This window comes from Haliaeetus albicilla, chromosome Z (assembly GCF_947461875.1).
Source record: "Haliaeetus albicilla chromosome Z, bHalAlb1.1, whole genome shotgun sequence".
NCBI lineage: Eukaryota > Metazoa > Chordata > Aves > Accipitriformes > Accipitridae > Haliaeetus > Haliaeetus albicilla.
Genome location: NC_091516.1, coordinates 16,152,134 through 16,171,489, shown reverse-complemented (window position 1 = coordinate 16,171,489; position 19,356 = coordinate 16,152,134). Strand labels below are relative to the sequence as shown.

The window sequence follows — 19,356 nt, the reverse complement described above, 5'->3', positions numbered from 1 at the left end:
TTTTCTATCCTTACAGACACCATCAAATGCAGGATGAATCAAGCTCCACATGTCATACGTTTTCAGAGCACTTCGTTATTTGTACCAGATAAGTCAATTCTTTGTTTCACTGGAAAGAGTTGTGGAAAGCCTGGCAATATCTTTTTGAAAGTACTTCAGATGGATCATTCAGCACATTAAAAGTTTGTTAGTAATGAATGGGTAAGAGTCTTGGCAACACTTTAGCATGCCTAAGAGTATTCCCATACCTGAGATAAAATTGTCAAGAAGTCTACCGAGTTCCTCCTGTGCCTGTAGCTCATGCCCCAATTTAAGGAGAGCTGTTTTACATGTTCCTTATTTAACCAGCTATCTTTAGGATCTTTTAAACATCACCCTGTGACTTGGGAGACTGCTGGAAAGTCACCATAAGTGAGTTTAATACATATGAGCAGAGACTTGGAGAAGAAAAATAACTTCTTAACATTCAGTAACTGTTTATTCTGGAAAGTTTTTCTTCCCCCATGTGGATCTGACAAACTGGCCTTCCTCCTGTGAGCTTTGGAGTCTGTCTTGGCTACAGTTTGTTTGTTAGTGATGACTGATACCTGGTGAAGCTAAACTGTTTGATGGGCCTTGAGTACAAGGTTAAATAAAGTCACATAAAGGACAGAATTTTCCTATTGGTACTTCTGGTTAAAGATAAAGGAGGGATCTGCAGGGGCTAGGCAGGAGGAACATATGCAATTTATAGTCTTAGCACATACAAACATCTCAGCTAGCTTTAGTTGCACTAAAGAACTGTTGGGTTTCTTTATAGGGTGTGTCTGCAGCATCCTGTTTTTCTATATAGATGTACACAATGAGGAGTAATCAGAAGCAAGAGGATGAACACATCCATTTTTGCACTTTGAAATTACTTTCCCCCTCCCTTTAAAACAATAAACCTTCCAACTTATCTTTATTTACACAGACCTATCCACCTTGGCATCATTTTTTTTTTTCTCTTCATAAGGAGCAGTATTTCTGTCTGCAAGGTACTGGATTTGTTAGCAGATTTCTTGGAAATAGGTCTTAAGAGTACACATAAGTAGTGTTGCTTTATAATGGGTGCTTAATACTCAATAAGGCAAAATAGTTGACTTTTGCCTCTTGGCACCAGTTCAGCAAAATACTTAAGCACGCTTAACTTTTGGACTCATGAGAACCCCCTAGGGATTTGAATGGAAATATGAAAGCCTTTTGTAAAAGTTTATGTTAAAAAATGAATGTAGAATATAGAAAAAAGGAATTTTGCACAAAAGTACTAGTTTTTCCATGACTTCAATGTTTTATCTTTTCCCCCATTTTATTATGTACTACCCTCATTACTTTTTGGCACTGAGCCCTTGTATAAAACACTTGTTGTCCTGTAAAGGAGCAACTGAAGTGCTGTGACTGAGTCAGCATCCCCTAGCAAGAACCTCCTAGGTTACTTCTCTTCGTAAATCTCAGTGTGGGTGGCAGCTGGAGCAGGGCTGAAAAACATAAGAAGACATGGAAGTGGAAGAGGTAGGAGGAACAAAACTCAGAAGACCAGGTTGCATGTCCACAGACAGTACTGTAGTTTGAAATCATATAAAGCTTGTGAACATTCTGAACACTGCTCCAGCTAAGGAAAATACAGTTCAGTAATTCAGGAAAGCCTGAATCATGCCTACTTCACACAGTGCCGTGTTTTTCATGGAAGCCTGAATAAGCCCGTATGTCTACATGGTACAATGCAGAGCAGTGCAGAGATACTGTCTAGACTCCCACTGCCTGTGTGTTTGTGCGAGCAAAGTACCAAACCCAGCCCATGGAGACCAACCAACGGGGGCACAGTGCCACACTGATGGGACCAGACTGCTTCCTGCTTAACAGATAGCTTCTTTGCCGTGACATTATAGATACCTGAACCGTGCTCGGTTGCAAAATATGGCGTATGTTTTACTGTTATTTGCACCTTTAGAGCTGCCTAAGGTTGGTGAATGTCCAGCAGGACTTAAATCACTCTAGTCCTCTCCTCCCACAAAAATCTGGGCTATGAGTTTTGTGGAGCTGCACCTGAGAAATGCTGCAGACTTGTTCCTGGTCTTCTTTCTTGTTTCTTCTCATCCCGTCATGTCTGTGTTTTCCCTCACACACAGCAGAAAAGGAAGCTAGTATAAATACTGTACTTAGAATAAACTCTTGATCTTAGCAAACCAGATACAGGCATTCAAGTTAATGGTCTGGGTTAGTTTTAAACACAGTGGATTCATTCTGACTTCTGTCATTCAATGGGAGAGAAAGAAAAGTGTTGGCCATGTGAGGAGTTCAAAAGGGTAAAATTGTTAATAGTTTGGAAACAGAATTTTATACTCAACTAATTCCTAGTAAAAAGTAATTGAGAATTGTTTCTAGCAGTTTAATGTGAATTCACGTAAGACCTGGTTCCACTGCCTGTAATAAGAGCACAAATACTTCTTCTGGAATTAAACATTTCTCATTATAATTAATTTTTCTTTTAAAAAAAGTCAGGAACAAATTTTTTTCTCTTGTCCTACTAATGTTTTTATTACAGGTGAATTCCAATGTTAACAGCAATTTCAAGAAAGTGTTCTTAGTAGCTCTACTCATAGCAAACACCACTGAGTCAGTATTTATTCAATTTAATTTTATTATGAGTGTGCAGAAGTCTAGCATCTAGCAGCTGTGTCCCTTTCTGATTATTTTGTGAACATCTGCTCCATGCTAAAATCTGTCAAAGTGCTGAGATTTTTTTAAAACATGACAGAAAGGATTTTTTTTTCCTGAAGACTGCAAAGAATTGTGTGTTTTGTAGTCTGAGCTACAGTGTTTTCATGCTGACAGCACTGTTGATACCCTGATAGTCTGGCTGAGCAGAAACAGATGTCATAGGCTCATTGGCCAGTTTCCTGTCTGAAGGAGAGGCTTCTGATAAAGTCCAATTTTTCATGGTGGGATTTCTTTGATGCTGTATTTCCTTGAAAAGAAGGAAAGTTCTTAGTTTCTGTATGCACAAATTTCAATTAAATTGAATTAAGCACTTAGCTCTTCAGAGAAGTTTTTTATCCCATGGAATCTTATTGCTAGGATTCTGTTATCATCCAGACTTCAGAGAGGAATTTATAAGCCAAAGCTGTACTTAAGACCTTAAAACCTAAGCCTGTGTATGGGGTCTCCTCCAGTGCAACTTCCTAAAAGTAATTTAACTTCTCAGAAAGAGGTTCTTTAATGCCTCTTAGTGCCCACAAATTGGGGATAGTAACAGTCTCATTGTGGTAATGTGTCTAACTCACATGCTATTGATAGTTTTAACATTGGCAGTAATTTCATATCTTGATCGCTATGACAATAACCTACTTGCAGCACTGCAAATACAGGGTGAAAAATTCCAGCTTTGCATGCCATCTGCTTCATGTATTTCTTAAGGGTGCATTTACTGTCCCTGTTCACCAGTGAATCCTGCATCAGTGGCAGTTCACTCCACAGCAGATTAGGGAGACTAGGCAATACAGTGTCCATAAAAGGTATATTTGCACCTCCTGCCCACGGTGGATAGGATTAACACATTAATTTTGAAAGGAAAGGCAGACTCAGCAAGGAGCCGTGCTGGCTATTTTTGCTTTCACGACTTACTCCCTGAAGAGTGGGAAGAGGCAGAGGCGTTCTGCAGCCCTTTCTCAGAGATTTGAAGCAGAGCTGTGCTGCAGCTGTTGGCTTTTCCGACAAGCTGTTGGCATTTCAGTTTTGCAGTGCTCCGCTGGCTCTGTAGCTGGCTATGAAATTAGGCACATGAATTTACTTTTGCCCCTGGGATTGAATCAGAAAGTTGCCTGTTGGGATTGGGACACAAATTAGTTTACTATTATTTTCTAAAGTGCCTCAAGTACTTTAAAAAGTGCTGTCTTTTTGCTATGTTGCACAAGGTGCTTGTAACATCTAACTGAGATATTGCAGAGTCTCTGTGCAGGAAAACTTGATGGTATGAAACATTGAGCTGTGTGTTCACACCATGGCCCATAGGTGGCAACAAGGAGTGTAAGTAACTGCAGGGCCCCACTGTGTTTATGTTTGGGAGCCTGAGTTCCCTGATGAGTGTTTTAATTATCCTTGTGATGCTGCAAGCCTTTTCAAGTCTGCTTCTACAGGAGACAGAAGAAGTCCAATGAACTTGAAGAGCCTGAAGGGAGATACTAAGTTTTAAATTTGTTTGGTTTAGGAATTTAAAGCCAAGGGGCTGACCTTCCACACAGTAGTTCATGTCCTTGGAGTATAGTGGTGATTGTGCTGAATGTGAATGTCTTCCATGTAGCTCAAATAAGTTTTTAGTATGTATGGTTGCTCTGTGTTACAAGGCATGAGCAAGGTAGGTTGTGTTTGTAGGACTTTGCCTTTCTGCTGGGATAATTTTTAGTTTTTGCTGTTGACAGATTTCAGTCATCGGGAAAGGCCAATGTGAGACTGAGAGGCAGGAGAGAATATTGGAACAGTTAGTTGGCACCACAGTTAAGTTGCATGAGTGCCAGGAGGCTCCATTGATAGAAAGGGAATTCAAATCGTCCTGAATGGAATTTAACAAGGAGATGATTTCTGCAATTATTAGCAATCCATAACCGTTCTCAAAACTAATGTCCGCCAAAATAATCGACCTGAAGTTACCAGTTTTCAAGAGAGAACCTACCCCTGAACACCAGACCTTGATTCAGTGTACCTTTAGACCACCTGCAGAAGCATTTTAGAGTTATAACTTTGCAGGGGTGTGGAGGAAGCAAAACCAAAAGAGCCAAACGTTTTTAGATCCTTTGTAGCTGAAGATCCTCACATGCTTTTTTTAAATTGATTTCTGTTACTATGATCTTTCTCTGTGAGATGTAGCATACTAGAAAGCAGAAAGAAAAGGAACTTGTTGTCTACTATTTTTTTTTCTGCCTTGTGCTCCTGATAGCCTCTCTGCCAGCCATGGCAGTTTACATCTTATCTTAGTGATAGGTCCTGGTTATCTGTGTTGTGTAAGGGCTTAGCATTCCACTGCTTTTTTGTTTAATAAATTAAAGACTGGGAAGGAGTAACACTGTAATACTTGACCGTATAAGGGAGGTGACCGTTGTTTTAGTTCTGCTCCTTGCACAATATGAAGTTGAAGCCTTTTAAGGGAAGGCGGTGCAGACAGAGTGAAAACATCCAGAAGCAGAACATCCATTTCACATTATAGTTGGTGCCAGTGATGGTGCTGTCATTGCTACTGCTGTGAATTTCTCACAGGTTATTGGAGTTGCATAGTTAAAAAGAGGAGAGACTTAACAGATGAGACTGAAGAAAAAAATTAAACCCACTTAGTTTGTGGCTCCTGCATCTTGAGAAATAATAAGAATGAAGAGGGAACTGACCAAAGGTGAGCTGAATTAGACTTCCAAAGTTGAGAAATGAAGTAGCAAAGAGCTCTTCAGCATCAACAAGAAGAGACCACAAAAGGAACAACTGGAAGTATCATGCAGTGAGAATGGGATACCGAGTCAGTGACTAAAAAGGCAATGAATATTGTGTCTAAACTTTCAATTAAGTTTTAAAAAAAATTTCTTTGCCAAAGAAATGTGAATGTTGGAGAGGGAATGAGATAACAATGCAAATGATTGGATGGAAAAGAAACTGTGGCAGCATGATAAGAGTTCAATCCTGGATGTCATCTTACTACTCCAAAAGAATGAACCCATGAAATTTTGGGTCTTGTTGCAAGTAAGTCCATCAAGGCAAAGACTGTACTATATGGTTAGAGAACAGCAAAAGCAGGATCTCTAATAAAGGGATGGAAAAATTGATGTAGGGAAACATAAGTCAGTTGTTTTGATCTCAGAAGTGTCCAGAGTCTTACAAAAATTTTGAAGCATCTCAGGCAGTAAAATATCAAATAAACCACATTAGTATGCCAAGGTTAGACTGTGTGAAGACTGTTCTTTCCAGCTAGAGAAATTATTTTCTTGATAAATCAGAGGCAGAGCCTTACTTGAGATATTTTTCATTCTTTGTGTCAAGGAAGACTACAAAAGTGGGAGGAAAAACTGATTTTCTTAGTTGCAGTCAAACAATAGTCTTGTCTTTAAAACAGAATATGCTTCAGGCATTAAATCAAATGAGGTTTTTATCAGCTGGAGATTAGATAACACAGTGTACTTTAGTGGCTAAGTAGAGATTTAGAAGATCCAGTGTGAAACCTTTTTCTTCTACAGCTGTAAGTCCGAAAGAAACCGTTACAGAGATTTGATCTCTTGCGAAATGCTGCTACCACACCACTATCCTTTAGTGGCCCACGTGTCTGTCCCACAAATTCCTTCAGTTCCTGTTTGTTAGGGCCTAAGAGTGCTTACCCTTCTGCAGAACCAGGCTCGCTGCTCTCTGAATTACAGCACTGTGTCTACCTCAGCGCTGACTCCACAGAGAGGAGTAGGATTGAAAAAAAATGTGTCCATGGAACACTAGTCTGTGTTTTGAAGCCTGCTCACCCAGGCGTCTGTGAGCATCTTTCCCACGTGCAGCTGATACCTACAGGTGGTGGAAGACAAGAGAGACAAGGACATGTAATAGCCACTTCTTTAGTGATTCTTTCATTAGTACCTCTTTATTCCTCCAAGGTAAGGCTCCAGAATGAATGTGATACTGCAGTTTACCCTAGCCAGCATTTCACCTACAATGCAAAACTCTAGCCAGTCGTTTACAACAGCTCACAAGACCTGTCAAGGAAAGCCCTTCCCCCAGTGTTGTGACCTTTATCTTTGTGGTGAACAGGCGTCACGACTTTGGCAGGATAATTTTGTTTGATTGACTGATCTATTCTCAGAAGTTATAAAAATTTCACTGGGCACAAGAAAGTCAGCTTGCCGCAGGCCATTTGTTGTGTCCGAATGATATGTATTCATCAGGACATTTTGTGGTATTGTAGAGAATAGGTTGGAGCAAACTTCCCTCTGACTTTCATTAATGTAAGTCAGGGTAATTCTGCTGAAGTCAGTGGTGTTTTGCTAGTGCAAAACCACAGTGACTGGGAGATACCCTCAAGGACCACTTTGCTTTATTAGCCCATCTGTGGAAAATAGTCTGTTGTCTCCACTGAAAACTGAAAGAAAGGTATCACAAGGATATTCTTTTAATCCTTTTAAAGAAAAGAACATTTTTTTCTTCAATGGAAAGTTGTCTTTTTACACAGTTTAAGCAGGATAATATTTTTACTGTAATTCCGAGGAAAATAATTTGGGCTGTCAAGATTCCTGTACCCTCTGTTTTCCTAGTTAAGTGACATAAGGAAGAAGACGTATGATATTCAAATGTGCAGCTGTACAATAAGTAGCCCAGTTGCCTGGTGCAGAACAGGTAAGTTTTCTACATCAGTCTTCTAAGGCTTTCAGGAGAAATTTTAGAATTAGCTGTTAGTTTTATTTTCCTGACAGGAAATTTTCATAAAACCTGATCTTCATTATGAAGATTATTACTACGTTCATTATAACCTTTATTATGAACTGGCCAGCTCTTGCTTTGGTGAGACTTATTGTAGAGTTTTCTAGTGATGAAGTAACTCAGAGTGCTTCTCATGGTTGTGTTGTATTTGTTCTCCTTATGTTTTAGTAAAAAGTGGGCAGTCAGTATAGGTAGTGTGGGACTAGCTCTTCTTCATAAAAATGAAAGTGAAGTTGTACAGTAGGAGGGTGAATTTAAATATATAACCTTGCAATAATTTATAGTCTTATTTTAACTCACTATTATCTCACCATTTAAAAACAGCTGCTCCTGCTTTTTTTAAATTAAAAAAATATCATTCTAAATAATGTTTGTAATTGCAAAAAGTGCAGTCCACTCTGATTTCTTTTTCCTCCTTAATTAGTTTTTCAGCATACTGGGAACATAAATACCCTTAGCTCTGATATGGGCAGAATAACTAAGGTGATTGCCCTTCAGTTTAGGTCCAAGTGTAAATACCCCATTTCCCAGTCTAGCAAGAGCTAATTAGTGCTACACACAGACAGAAGAAACTTTATTGTGTAATCTCATTGATTTAGTGAGCAGTTACACTGAAAGAGGCAAGGAAGAATACTGTTTGAAGTCAGTCCCATTAAATGTCTGAGGTGACAAGGACCAGAATATCCACAGTTTGTTGTATTCCTTCTACATAGTTCATATTCATGGAATGTATAAACACAGGTATATATCAACTGTGTGGTTAGACATAAATAGAATGCCTTTACTTGAAATAGACTAGGAAAACGAAGCTATTCATATGGCATATTTTTTTCCAGCTTTTATTTTGAATTGCTCTGGAAGTATATTCCATCTGTCAAGTCAGGCCTTTTGACAGCTAACACCTTCACTCAGAGACTGAGGTATTGCTCTTACAGGAGTACTACTGCATCAGTGTCCTGATGATGATGCATTATACATATATATAAGGACATACAAAATTTCCTCTGATGAGTGAGACCTCTGCAAGATAGAAACTCTTTGCAACACCAGTTCCAAAATTCACTTTCTGAGAGAAGTAGTATCCTGTCTGACCAAGAGATCTCATATAGACAACAAAATCTTTATGGTAACCACTTGACTTTCCATTTCTAACTCCCCAAATTTAGGGACTCCAGTGTAAATGTACAGAAGGAAGAGAAACATAAAAAGCTATATATAGAGAGACTTGTTTGAACTGTTCTGTAAAGGTACATTGCTAAAAACATCATAGATTGTAATTAATGGATCTGTGATTTGTTACAGATAAAAACCTTTACCATGACTCACCAGCAGTTGTTCGTGCAGAATTTCAAGTTCCAGAAACCCTCATCCTAAGCATTTATTTGCTTAGCAGAATAAAATATTTCCTTAGTATCTTTCAAGCTTGTCAAGAAGTCATATGCTGCACTAGGTAATGCTCGGAATCCTTAGTGGCACATAGAAACTAATTTCCGAATTCTGGTCTAAAAGGGATGCTACCCTTTTGTCTGAGCTGGCACTTTTAAAAAAAAATTAAAAAATCTGGCTACTTGGTGTAGCAGTGACTAAAAACTCTGATTTTGTCATTTTGTCTGCAGGAAAGCATATGGTGAATATAAAGTGAAAAAAAAGTTTTGGTAAATGAAGATGCCTTTTTTTTTTTTTTTTTTTTTTTACTTTCTCTGCACTGAAGTCATACCAGTAATATTTCTTGTTTAGAAAGATGTAAATGTAGGAGCATTAAAAATCCCTTCCCCTTCCCATGTTTAATCTCTGTTTTCCCTGGCTTTGAAGATCTAGTAATTTCCCAGTTATAGAATATTGGTTTCCTTCCTCTGAGGGTATTTTCCTGTAGTTGTGGTGTTATTTGTTTGATCTGATGCAGCACGTTACTTCTCTGAGTCTGAAACTTCGAGAATTTTTTGCATCTTCCTGTGGGAACCCCTCTCATGTTTCCTGGGGCAAACATTCACCTTGAATGTCTATAGGTTGTATAAAGGCACATTCTGCATTTATTGAGATTTCCAGTGACGATTCTTTAGTTCAGTAAAATGGCAATAGAAAAAGAGTATGCTTAATTTTCAGTATGCTTCTACTTATTTGTTCTGTTAAATCTTAAGAATCAAGAACAAGAAAATACTGCAAGGAACCATCTGTCATATTTCACTATAAACTTTGTATGTATATGTTTATATGTATATTGTGTTTTGTTTGTTTGTTTGAAGGGCTTAGTTTAAAGTAAGCCCATTGTCAACAGAATCAGCATCTGTATTTCCAGTACTAGCCTAGTACATAGAAATCTTTGAAAACCATTACAGCCCCTGGAAGCCTTTGGTGATGGTCAAGATGGGTCCATCCAAGGCTGCTTGTCCCCAGAGTAGAGGAATACAGAAAAGTGAAAGGGGATGGATTTAATTCTCCAAAAACCCATACCAGGATATGGGGACATTTCTGCAAGCAGAAATATTCCTGCTGTATTGTTAGGCAACCTCAAGAGAATTGGTTTTGCTCTTCTAGCATGTTAGCCATTGTTTTCTGGTTGATTGTTTTCTGGTTTTTGGCAGTACGGTCCTGTTCCCAGTCTGCAGTTATTGTCACACAGAGATTAAATCCTATTATGTTCTTGATTTTTTGCAGAGCCAGCCAGAAACCTGTTCAGCTCCGCACTGTATAACCTCCATTACACAGCAGCATTTCTAAGGGCCAATAATATAGCTAGTGCTGTATAAATACAAGGAAGTATACACTTCCCTCTGCCTCTAAACTAGAGCCATGAAAACTGAGTTTAGGATTAAATATTTTGATCATACTTTTTTCCCAGGTACCTCTTTAGCTCTTTTCAAATAAGTATCAGCAATTCTTACTCTATCTCAATTTAAAAACTCACTCTTTTTAGGTAAAAGTACAAAAATGAACACCTAGGCTGACTAGGAGGAGACTTAGATAGCAATGGATATTTATTACATTTAAAAAAAAAAAAAGTGGATTTGGAGACTTAATAACCAGTGCTGATTAACAATTTAAAGATTTCAGCAAGAATACTTAAGAGCTGAACTGTCATTTAGGTACATTTATGTACCACGTTTTGAAAGGTCAGTATTTGCACATTTGGACAGTTCATCCCATCTACCTTACATGTCTCCTTTAAGACACAGTGATGGAGCGTCTGAAAACAGAAAATGTCTCTCTGTTGGTCAGAGAGTTGACTGCTTTTGCCTTGACACGTAACTTCTAGGTGGATTGCGTTAAGCGCATTGAATCCTGCTTTGATTGATCTGCTTTGCCTGGGCTTGACTGCAGTTAAAATTACGTAAATCGTCTCATGTCAAGTATTCTTCTGTGGGGGTGGAATTTATGAAATATTTGTTAGGTGTTATTGCTGTAGCAGTCCCGGGGAGATTGTAAGGTCGTTCGTAGTCAGTCAGATTGCTTAACTATATCTCAAGACTTATTTTTCATATTAAAAAACAGTTGGCTCTGAAAATCCTAGGCACACAATGAAAACAAGCAAATATAATTAAAAACAAGAAGAATGGTAGTATTCATTCTGCATAAATCCCAGCTTGGTAGTGGGTTCGTTAGAGGATTTGGTTTTTTTCTTCCTTCTTGTTTTTTAGTCCAAGAAAGGATTTTTTCATTGTAGTTCATAACAGGAATAATTACCAGTTAACAACCTGGGAAGGGGAAAGAACATCCAGCTTTTATGGTGGTTTATTTTCATTTTTGAAAATACTGGCAGGTCAGCCAGCTAGTGGGGCTATTTCCTGTAGGTGCATCAGAGGAGACTGGGAAAGTAAGTTCAGACTCAGGCTGAGTCTAGGAAAAAAAGCTCGGAAAGCTTTTTTAGAGGAGGTGCTGCATCATGGAAACATTTCTGTATTGTGTTGGCTTTGAACACATGAGCAGAAGTAAAAGTGTCTTTCAAGCATATCGGTGTTGGCCACCTGTGTTTTGTAAAGGAAGATACTTCAACATGATGATTTAACTTTCATTAAAATTTTAGTATAACAAAAGTATGTATCTCTGGATATAGCTGTTTCTTGTTCAGAAAGATACTGGTAAAGGCTATTGAGCTGAGGGCCTACATTTTTCAAAATAATACTGTTGGTGTGTAAACATACCTCTGAAGTCAGTTTCAGAGACAATTAGAGGGTTGGTTTTGAATGGTGGTGTTGATCTGTTCTGTTCTTTTTGTTTTACTTACAGCCCAGGCCATATGTAAAAAAAAGCAATGTATTAATTGTGTGATGTTTTATTGTGTCTTTTCCAGAGTGGCAAAAGTAATGAAGATTCCTGTGTATGAGACACCAACAGGATGGAGATATTTTTCCAATCTCATGGACTCTGGACGTTGCTCACTTTGTGGGGAGGAAAGCTTTGGCACTGGTAAGTAATACGTAATCAAAAGTTTCCACAGACTTATAATGACAACTTTTAATTTTCTTGGGTGCCTCAAGTCAAAGCCAAAAGAATCAGCAAATTAACGTGCTGGAACAGAGAACTGTCAGTTATTCACACTTTGAGGGTCTTCTTGCAACTCTGGTGTCCAGTACCCTGAGGTATGAAAAACATGGAAGATGGACATTCACAAGCCATAGGCAATCTTATCACTGCCCAGACAGTTTTTGGAGGTGCCTGGCACTCTCTTCCGACTTGAACATAGTGCAGAAAGATCTCACTGGTTCTACTGTAATACTCTTTTCACAAACTGCAACAGCATTTGGAGGGATTTTGCCTGTATGGAAAAACCACATGGTTTTTCCTAATGTGATTCGGTGTACAAAGTGTGAGGATTGGTATCCGTAATGGTATATCTAATCAAACCTGTTGCAGGTGTCCCTTTTTAGAACATCACAATCACCAAAACTCAGATAGAATAATCATTAGAAGAAACTCAGTTACACGTTGGCGTCTGTGTTTTCCCTAAGTATTTCTCCCTTATCTGTCCCAAGAACCAGTCACACAGTAGAATGCAGAATGAAAGGCAAATGTGAGCCCTCATGAATTCAGTACTGACAGGAAGCATTAGAGCAAACAATTAAAATATGTAGTCTGTAAATCTGCACAAACGTGGTTTTGGTTTATGAGAGAAACTGAATAAATTTCACAGTGATTCTTTTTTTCTTTCCTGGACTGTGGCACAGAAATTCTTTCTTCTTTTTATTTATTAGTAGACTTATGTTAAAACTGTTTTTGAAGGAGCACATATCAGAATAACTTAACCATTTGCCTGGCTAATAATTTATTCTATGTTTTGATGTGAGTTCCATGGAGTTCTTTATTTTGGTGTATAATTAATTGGCTACAGCTTTTCGTAGAAAATAATTTATCATGCAGTATAACTTCGTTACAAATTTCATTTTGCTTTGATTGACTTAAGTCGAGTATTAAGTTTGTTGGTTAAAGTCAATTAGAGCAAAATGCTGCTTTTTAAAAAATGAGGATACCTTTAAGCCATAGAAATACCACTTCATGTGTTAGCCTGTCATTAACTCTCTAAGTACCTGAATGGACTATGATGGAAGAAACAAAAATGTGTTAGATTTCTTTGGATGTCTATCTGTAAGAATTAAGAGAATTTAAATGAATGTTTATTTTCTTTCTGTTGTGAATGGGAACCAATGTCCCATGATTAGCAACCTGGATGCCTTGGCTTAATTGCTGTGACTGGCACAGATTTGTATTGCCTTCAATGTATCTTTTGAATAGATATTTTCAAAGGGTGGTCTGCAAGGTCATTGAGTGAGTTTTAACTTGGAGAGTGGGGCAGGAAGATCTTGTATCTTTCAGAATGTGCTGCCATTTGTTGTGGTGTGTTGTTAGGCTGTGTCTCCATTTGCCCATGAGAGGTCTAGACTGGGGAGTTTTCAACTCTCACTGGTTTTTGATGCTTTTTCACCAGGCCAGTTCTGTACCCCTTCCCTCTAAATATTGAAGTTCCTCCTGCTCATCAAAACCCAAATATTTCCATGAAACTTGGTTGGGTCTTGAGACATCAGCATGACCTCATTAGCACCCAAATAATTTGGAAAAAACTCCTGCCTTCGTCATCATGCTGAAGAAAGGGAAGTGTGGGTTTTGACTGGAAGGAGCTTGTAGGAGTTTGATGGCAAATTCCTGTAGACTGAAGTACATCTGGGTACCGTAGCCTGCAGAGTGCAGCATCTCCTGGTTCATGCAGTTTTATCTGTAGAGGTACGTAAAGCCAACAGGGGTGGCCTCTGTGTGCCATATGCCATGAGAAACCGCTTCCTCGGGCCTGTTTCTGCTTGGGAAGTAAGGCTCCTAGACCCTCCTCATCTGGTGATGCTGAGTACAACTCTTGCAGATGCTTTCTGTCTCAGGGAGAAGGGAAGAACCTTTGGTTGCTTAGTAGAAGCCTTGTCTCCTTTGAGGAGAGTTGTCATTAAAATTTTATGGTGCAGTTATAAAAAAAGCCAAACATCAAATTTCCCTGGCCCATTGAAAAGGCATGTTCAGGTCTTGCTGAGCAGGCAGTCCCAAGCATTGGCGGACTTTAGCCCTGCAGATCAGTTATATAGGAATCAAGAGAGGTGGTTTCAGGGCTTGATCTACTGAAACACAGGGCATTGTGATCTGTGTTGGCCTAACTTTGTTACCTTGAGTATCAGATGGTTGTTGAATTTGGGAAGGAGAAACAGGTGTCTCATAGATGTCAAGGAAGGGCCTCTGGAGTTTGTTCTTCTAGGCAGGCAAAGTAATTCCTCTAACTTCTCTCTGTTCTTACACTTGACTTTTTTCCTTTGCTTGTTTCCTTCTGTAGGGCCTAAAACAACTGCATTTTGTACTATAGCCTCTCTTCCAATTTTGTAGCTCCTGTCTCCTGACCTCAGACCAGTCTCTGCATTCCTAGCACTCTCTGTGGTCCTGTCTTAATCTGGATCTCCTATCCTGTCATTATTTCTTGAGATTCCTGATAATTCTGTCTCTTGTGAATTCTAAAGGTGCTTGAACAACACACTCCTGTCTAGCATGGAGAGCTGCTCTACAACAATATTTAACCTGTGCATCGCAGCACGTTCTGGTCAGAAGAGCTTTGTTGTACCTGCAACACTTCAGTGCAGAAAGCCTCCTGACCTCCCATTTAAGTCAATGCCATCTAAAGGCTAAAGTGAACCCTCAAGATTCAATCCCATGGGCATCCAAACAACTTGAGCACTGGGTTTAAATTCCTCAGTGCATGTGTAGTTGTTGTGTAAATGAATCATGACGGTTCCTACAGGGCAATTATGCAATGACTGCGATGCCTAAAGTTTGTTTTTCTCCCTGCCTCAGTTTCCTTATCATCTTTCAATTCAGTGCAGCTGTCTGAAAATATCTCATATGCCAGCAGGTTTATTTGTAAAATGCAGTCTTGTCTGTAGATGACCAATACTTCAGCGATGCGAGCTGGTTTTAGGAATAAATATTTACCTTATTGCGAATCTTTTAGTAATGTCCTAAGCTGCATGACCCTCACAAGTTTCTGCCAGTATTGGGCATTTGAATCAATTTTACAGCTTTCCCCTCAATTGCATCTATTTAGGGAACTGAAACTTGGCACCTCTTTAGCTTTCAGCATGGGATATTTAAGGAAATGTACCATAGAGCTGATCAGAGTGGGAAACTTGCTGTTCTGTGCAAGAGAAAGGGATTTCACAGATCCACATTCTGTCATCAAACTAGCTGAACAGCACTGGAGACCAATTGCACATGTGCCCAGGTAGTACACCCCAGCTGGAATTTCCGAATAATACTGACCCCTGGCTTTATAACATAAGGGGTTTTGCTCTGGCAAGTAAATAAAAGCAAATTTTCTGCTATAAAAGGACAAAAGATTTTGAAAACGTCCCATAGGACTGTGTTTCCCAGACTTGTTTTCTGGCAGCTGATCTTGGAGCTCAACCAGTGCTTTAAAAACTTATTCCATTTTTGTAGCAGTGTGGGGAGCTTGTCTGATGAGGTTAGTAGCTTTCTGGTTCTATGACTAATGCCCAGGACACAGTTCAGAGAAGGGCGTCCGCAGCAGCAATTAGCTTCTAAATTTCATCAGCGAACTATTAATCAGGATTAGGAGGGCTGTGTGGCTGATTTATCTTTCTGCAGTTTAAGCCACTTCAGTAATCGCTACATCTTTCATAAATTTGCATGCTTCATCTCTGAATTTCCAGATGCTATTAACATCAGCCGCCTTCTCCTGCAAGACTATGTAGAAGAAGAACTAGTGGAGAATGTAAAAATGTGCTGCTGCTGAAATGAATGAAAGCCTTAAAAGAGCTGTTTGGTGATATCTGTTATAGTAACACAAATCTAAAATAATCTCATTAACTTGAATGAAGGAACAGATCAGAATGCCCCTAAATCTCCATTTGCCTAAAATATCGTCAAGTTTCAGATTGCTGGATGATAAATTCATAAGATTCAAAGCATGTGCAAAAAAATGTATACTCGCTTCAGTCAGATTTTTGTTTCAAAATCACATTTACAGAATGCAATATCCTAGGCAGAGATGACTAATTTAGGGGAAAGCAATGACATTTTCTTCATGCGTGTGACTCTCAGGCCTCACTGTCTCTATCAGAATTGGAAATCTCAGATACAGAATAAGTTAGACATGTAAAAGACAGCCTGCATGTCCAACAGATTTCCAATACCAGAAAAAGTATAGTATGAACATTTTTGCATGATCTTACTTTTCTCAGGCTATCGCCTCTCAAGACTTTACTTCAGTTTATGCCTGTTTAAATGGAGTATTTCTTTATGAACGGGAACATGCTCTGAGAGTTTTTCCCAGATTATTTACTCTGAGTCTGGCCATAGCAATTGACTGTTACAGTAATAAAAAATAACTTTTGCTACTGTTATATGCAGAAATACCTTACAAATTAACTTAAAAATAAATTGTCAAAGTAGATGCAGTTATTATAATTTCCCTTACTAATGGCAAATTAAATATAATGGGATAATCAGCAAAATATTTGTTGACACCTCTGTTCTGTTGACTCTTTCTGCTTCAGCTCCTTAAACAGTCATTAATGCCTTGGATGTTTCAATTAAAAGTATCACTGAGAATTATTCTGAGATTGCTGAAAGCCCTCAGCAAGCCAGGAGGACTATTAGTATTGCAATCTCAGGAATACATAGTTGCAAGGCACCTTTTACTTTGCACAGGGCAGCTCTGCCTCTGCGGATCCACAACAGCAGATACTGGATCTATAAAGTGAAGAAGAATGGTGTGAGCTGAACTGAGGCAGCAGAATGAGCTCCCTCCCTAGAGTTTCTACCATGTCAGCTGGGCAGTAGGAATAAGTGAGAGAGAGACAGCAGGTGAAAAACAGAGTTGACTAACAAAGTTGCAGTAATAAATTTTAGTTTGCTAAAAGAAAGAAGGGCAGTAAATGGAACAACATATGTGCGTATTGTAACCCAGTTGATGAATATGCTGGTGAAATAGGTGGAATAAACAAGTTCTGAGAAATCCCAAGTTGTCAGTTTTCCTCCTATTAAGAGTGACATACTGAGACGCTTCTTGGGCACACAGGGTTATTGTACTTGTACTCCCATCAGGCTAGCGTTTTTAATCAGTGACTTTTGATTCTGGAACAGTTGGGTTGTTTCCAACTTTTCCATCCAGGCTTTTGCCTCTGGATTACTTTCTTCCAATGCTTTCTCTTTCCAGAGAAGCAACAATCTGTATGCCCTCCTGAAGGACACACAAAGACCCAGCACATGCCAAAGCTGCTGAATGGATCAGAAGAATGATAAGTGTATACACTCATCCCTCTTCATATAGATTTATGATCTTAAGGCATGCCGGAACAAGGCTTAGAGCACAACAGAGAGCTTTCCAGAAATTCTTCTGTCCATGTTTCACTGCACCATTTTGGTTCAATGAAACATACTCGAAGTGTTTGTTAAATCAAAACTCCTCTCTTCTTTGGTGTTCAGTTCAGACTGTTGCACAGATGTCATGATGTATAGACCATTTTGCTGAATGAATGCTGTGCCTTTCACTGTACAATTTGTTGGCCTGCAATCTGCAGAGTGTTACACAGCAGGAGAATAAATGATCGTTTACATTGGAACAAATTGCTGAGGCGTTTAGCTCAGTACCATGTCTCCACTTCTTGCTGGTGTCTGTTGAGAGTCTTAAGCCATTTAGGTTGCTGATAATATCAGCAAAAGAGATGACTTCTTAGATGAAATTGGATTTTTCAGTGCTAAGGATGAATGGCTGAAAGGAGAGGCAAGCAGGTTAAGAAGGACAAGAACAGCCACGCTGGGGTGAGCTTGCTGTTGCCAGGGCCTCACCCAGCCCCCTGGGGGTCCCTCACCCTGCCCATGTCAGCCCTCGGGGCCGTCAGCCCCTGCCCCAGCGATGCTGCAGCAAGGCCGGTCTCCAGCTCCCCACAGCCCTGCTCTGCCCGGCTGTGGGCCCCCAGAGCGAGGCCTACCCACGGCCCCACATCCCGGCCTGGCCTCAGCCCATCCGCGTCCCCACGGAGGTGCCCGATTCCCCGGGGCTGGGGCTGCCCTGCTGGCTCCTGGCTGGGGCGGTTGGGGGGGGCCTGGCTGCCAGGCCCTGCCCTGCCACCCTGGGGGAGCCCCCGGTGCTCCCAGTCCCTGGGGAGCCCCCAGCCCCTCTGGTGACCTGATGGCTTCTCCTGCTGCCACCAGAGGAACGATGGACGCTGGTGGGAAGTGACAGCTCTATTTTAGGCCTCTCTTTCGGTGGCAGTGGCAGAAACCTGCACCATTATCTGGGAACAGACTCTTGGCTACAGTAACAATGATCGTGACCACGCCGTCTGCTTTGCCTACGAGTAAGCTGACTTTATTATCTGTAGGCCATGTTGCTGGTGTTTCTGTGGAAGCCATTCTTCAGCTGATCTAGCACATTATCGCAACAAGGGAGCAGACAAGGTGAGGACCCGATTGTCCAAAGGGCTGACTTCCTGTGGAGGGACATTCGTTTTCCTTTCTTATCTGAAGCTGTTTGCAAAGCTGTGAGAGCTCATAAATAACCCTGCCCTTTTTCTTCTGATTAGTTGGCACTCCATGCTTTCACGGCACCCGGGACTCTGGAGCAGGAAACAGAGTGGGCTGTTGCTCTTCCTTCCTATAGCGGCTCCTCGAGGACCAGCCTATAGCTCTGGCCATTGTAGTAGGAGACTGCCCTTGTGGCAGAGAGCTCACGGATTACAGATCAAGGCAGATAAAAAGTGGCAGAAAGGAAGTATTCTTACTATCATGACGGCTACTTTGCAAACGCAAAGGAACGTTACCATCTGTCTCAGCTCTTAAATCCACCTACAGTATTCAATGTCCTTGTTTTATGCATTTCCTAACTCATAGACACAAACATACTCTTCATATAAGTATTTTTCCTCTTCACAAGTCTTCAGTAATCATTCCTATACAACTCTGATATTGTGCTGAAATAGTGATTTACATTTAGTTAACTCTCTGGTAGTTAACTTGCTTAATGTTAGGTTCAGGGTGTTGGAGGTCTACACCCCCAGGGTTGAACATAACATAAGAAGACTAAGTGGGAGGCAGAGCTGGCAGGCCCAGAACGATGGGCTCTTAGCAAATCTGTATGACTAGCAGCTGCTGCTGTGGCTGTTGGTCTTCCCCAAGAAGATGGATTGCAAGTCCAAGGCAGGAGCAGTGACTGGAAGATGGACGTCAGGACTGAACCCTAGGAATCGCAGTGGCTCTCCGCACGTCTTGCTGTTTTCCTTATATGTCTTTAATTTTCTGTTGACAGTTTTTCACAGGATTAACAGCTTCAGTGCATCAATTTATATTATGGGAACCATGCCCTCCGCCAGTAGCAAAACGCAGCCGTTTTGACAGATGACTGTGTAGACCTTGTAGGCTGTT

At 40.2% G+C, this 19,356-nt stretch overlaps 1 protein-coding gene across 1 annotated transcript in view; it reads left to right on the top strand.

The window, feature by feature from the left end:
- The window catches only part of PGM5 (phosphoglucomutase 5), a 78,664-nt gene that overhangs the window by 35,988 nt on the left and 23,320 nt on the right, over positions 1-19,356 (top strand). The window contains exon 7 of the mRNA XM_069777547.1: positions 11,741-11,856. Within this exon, the coding sequence (XP_069633648.1) occupies positions 11,741-11,856 (116 nt within the window). The remainder of the gene's footprint in view (positions 1-11,740; positions 11,857-19,356) is intronic.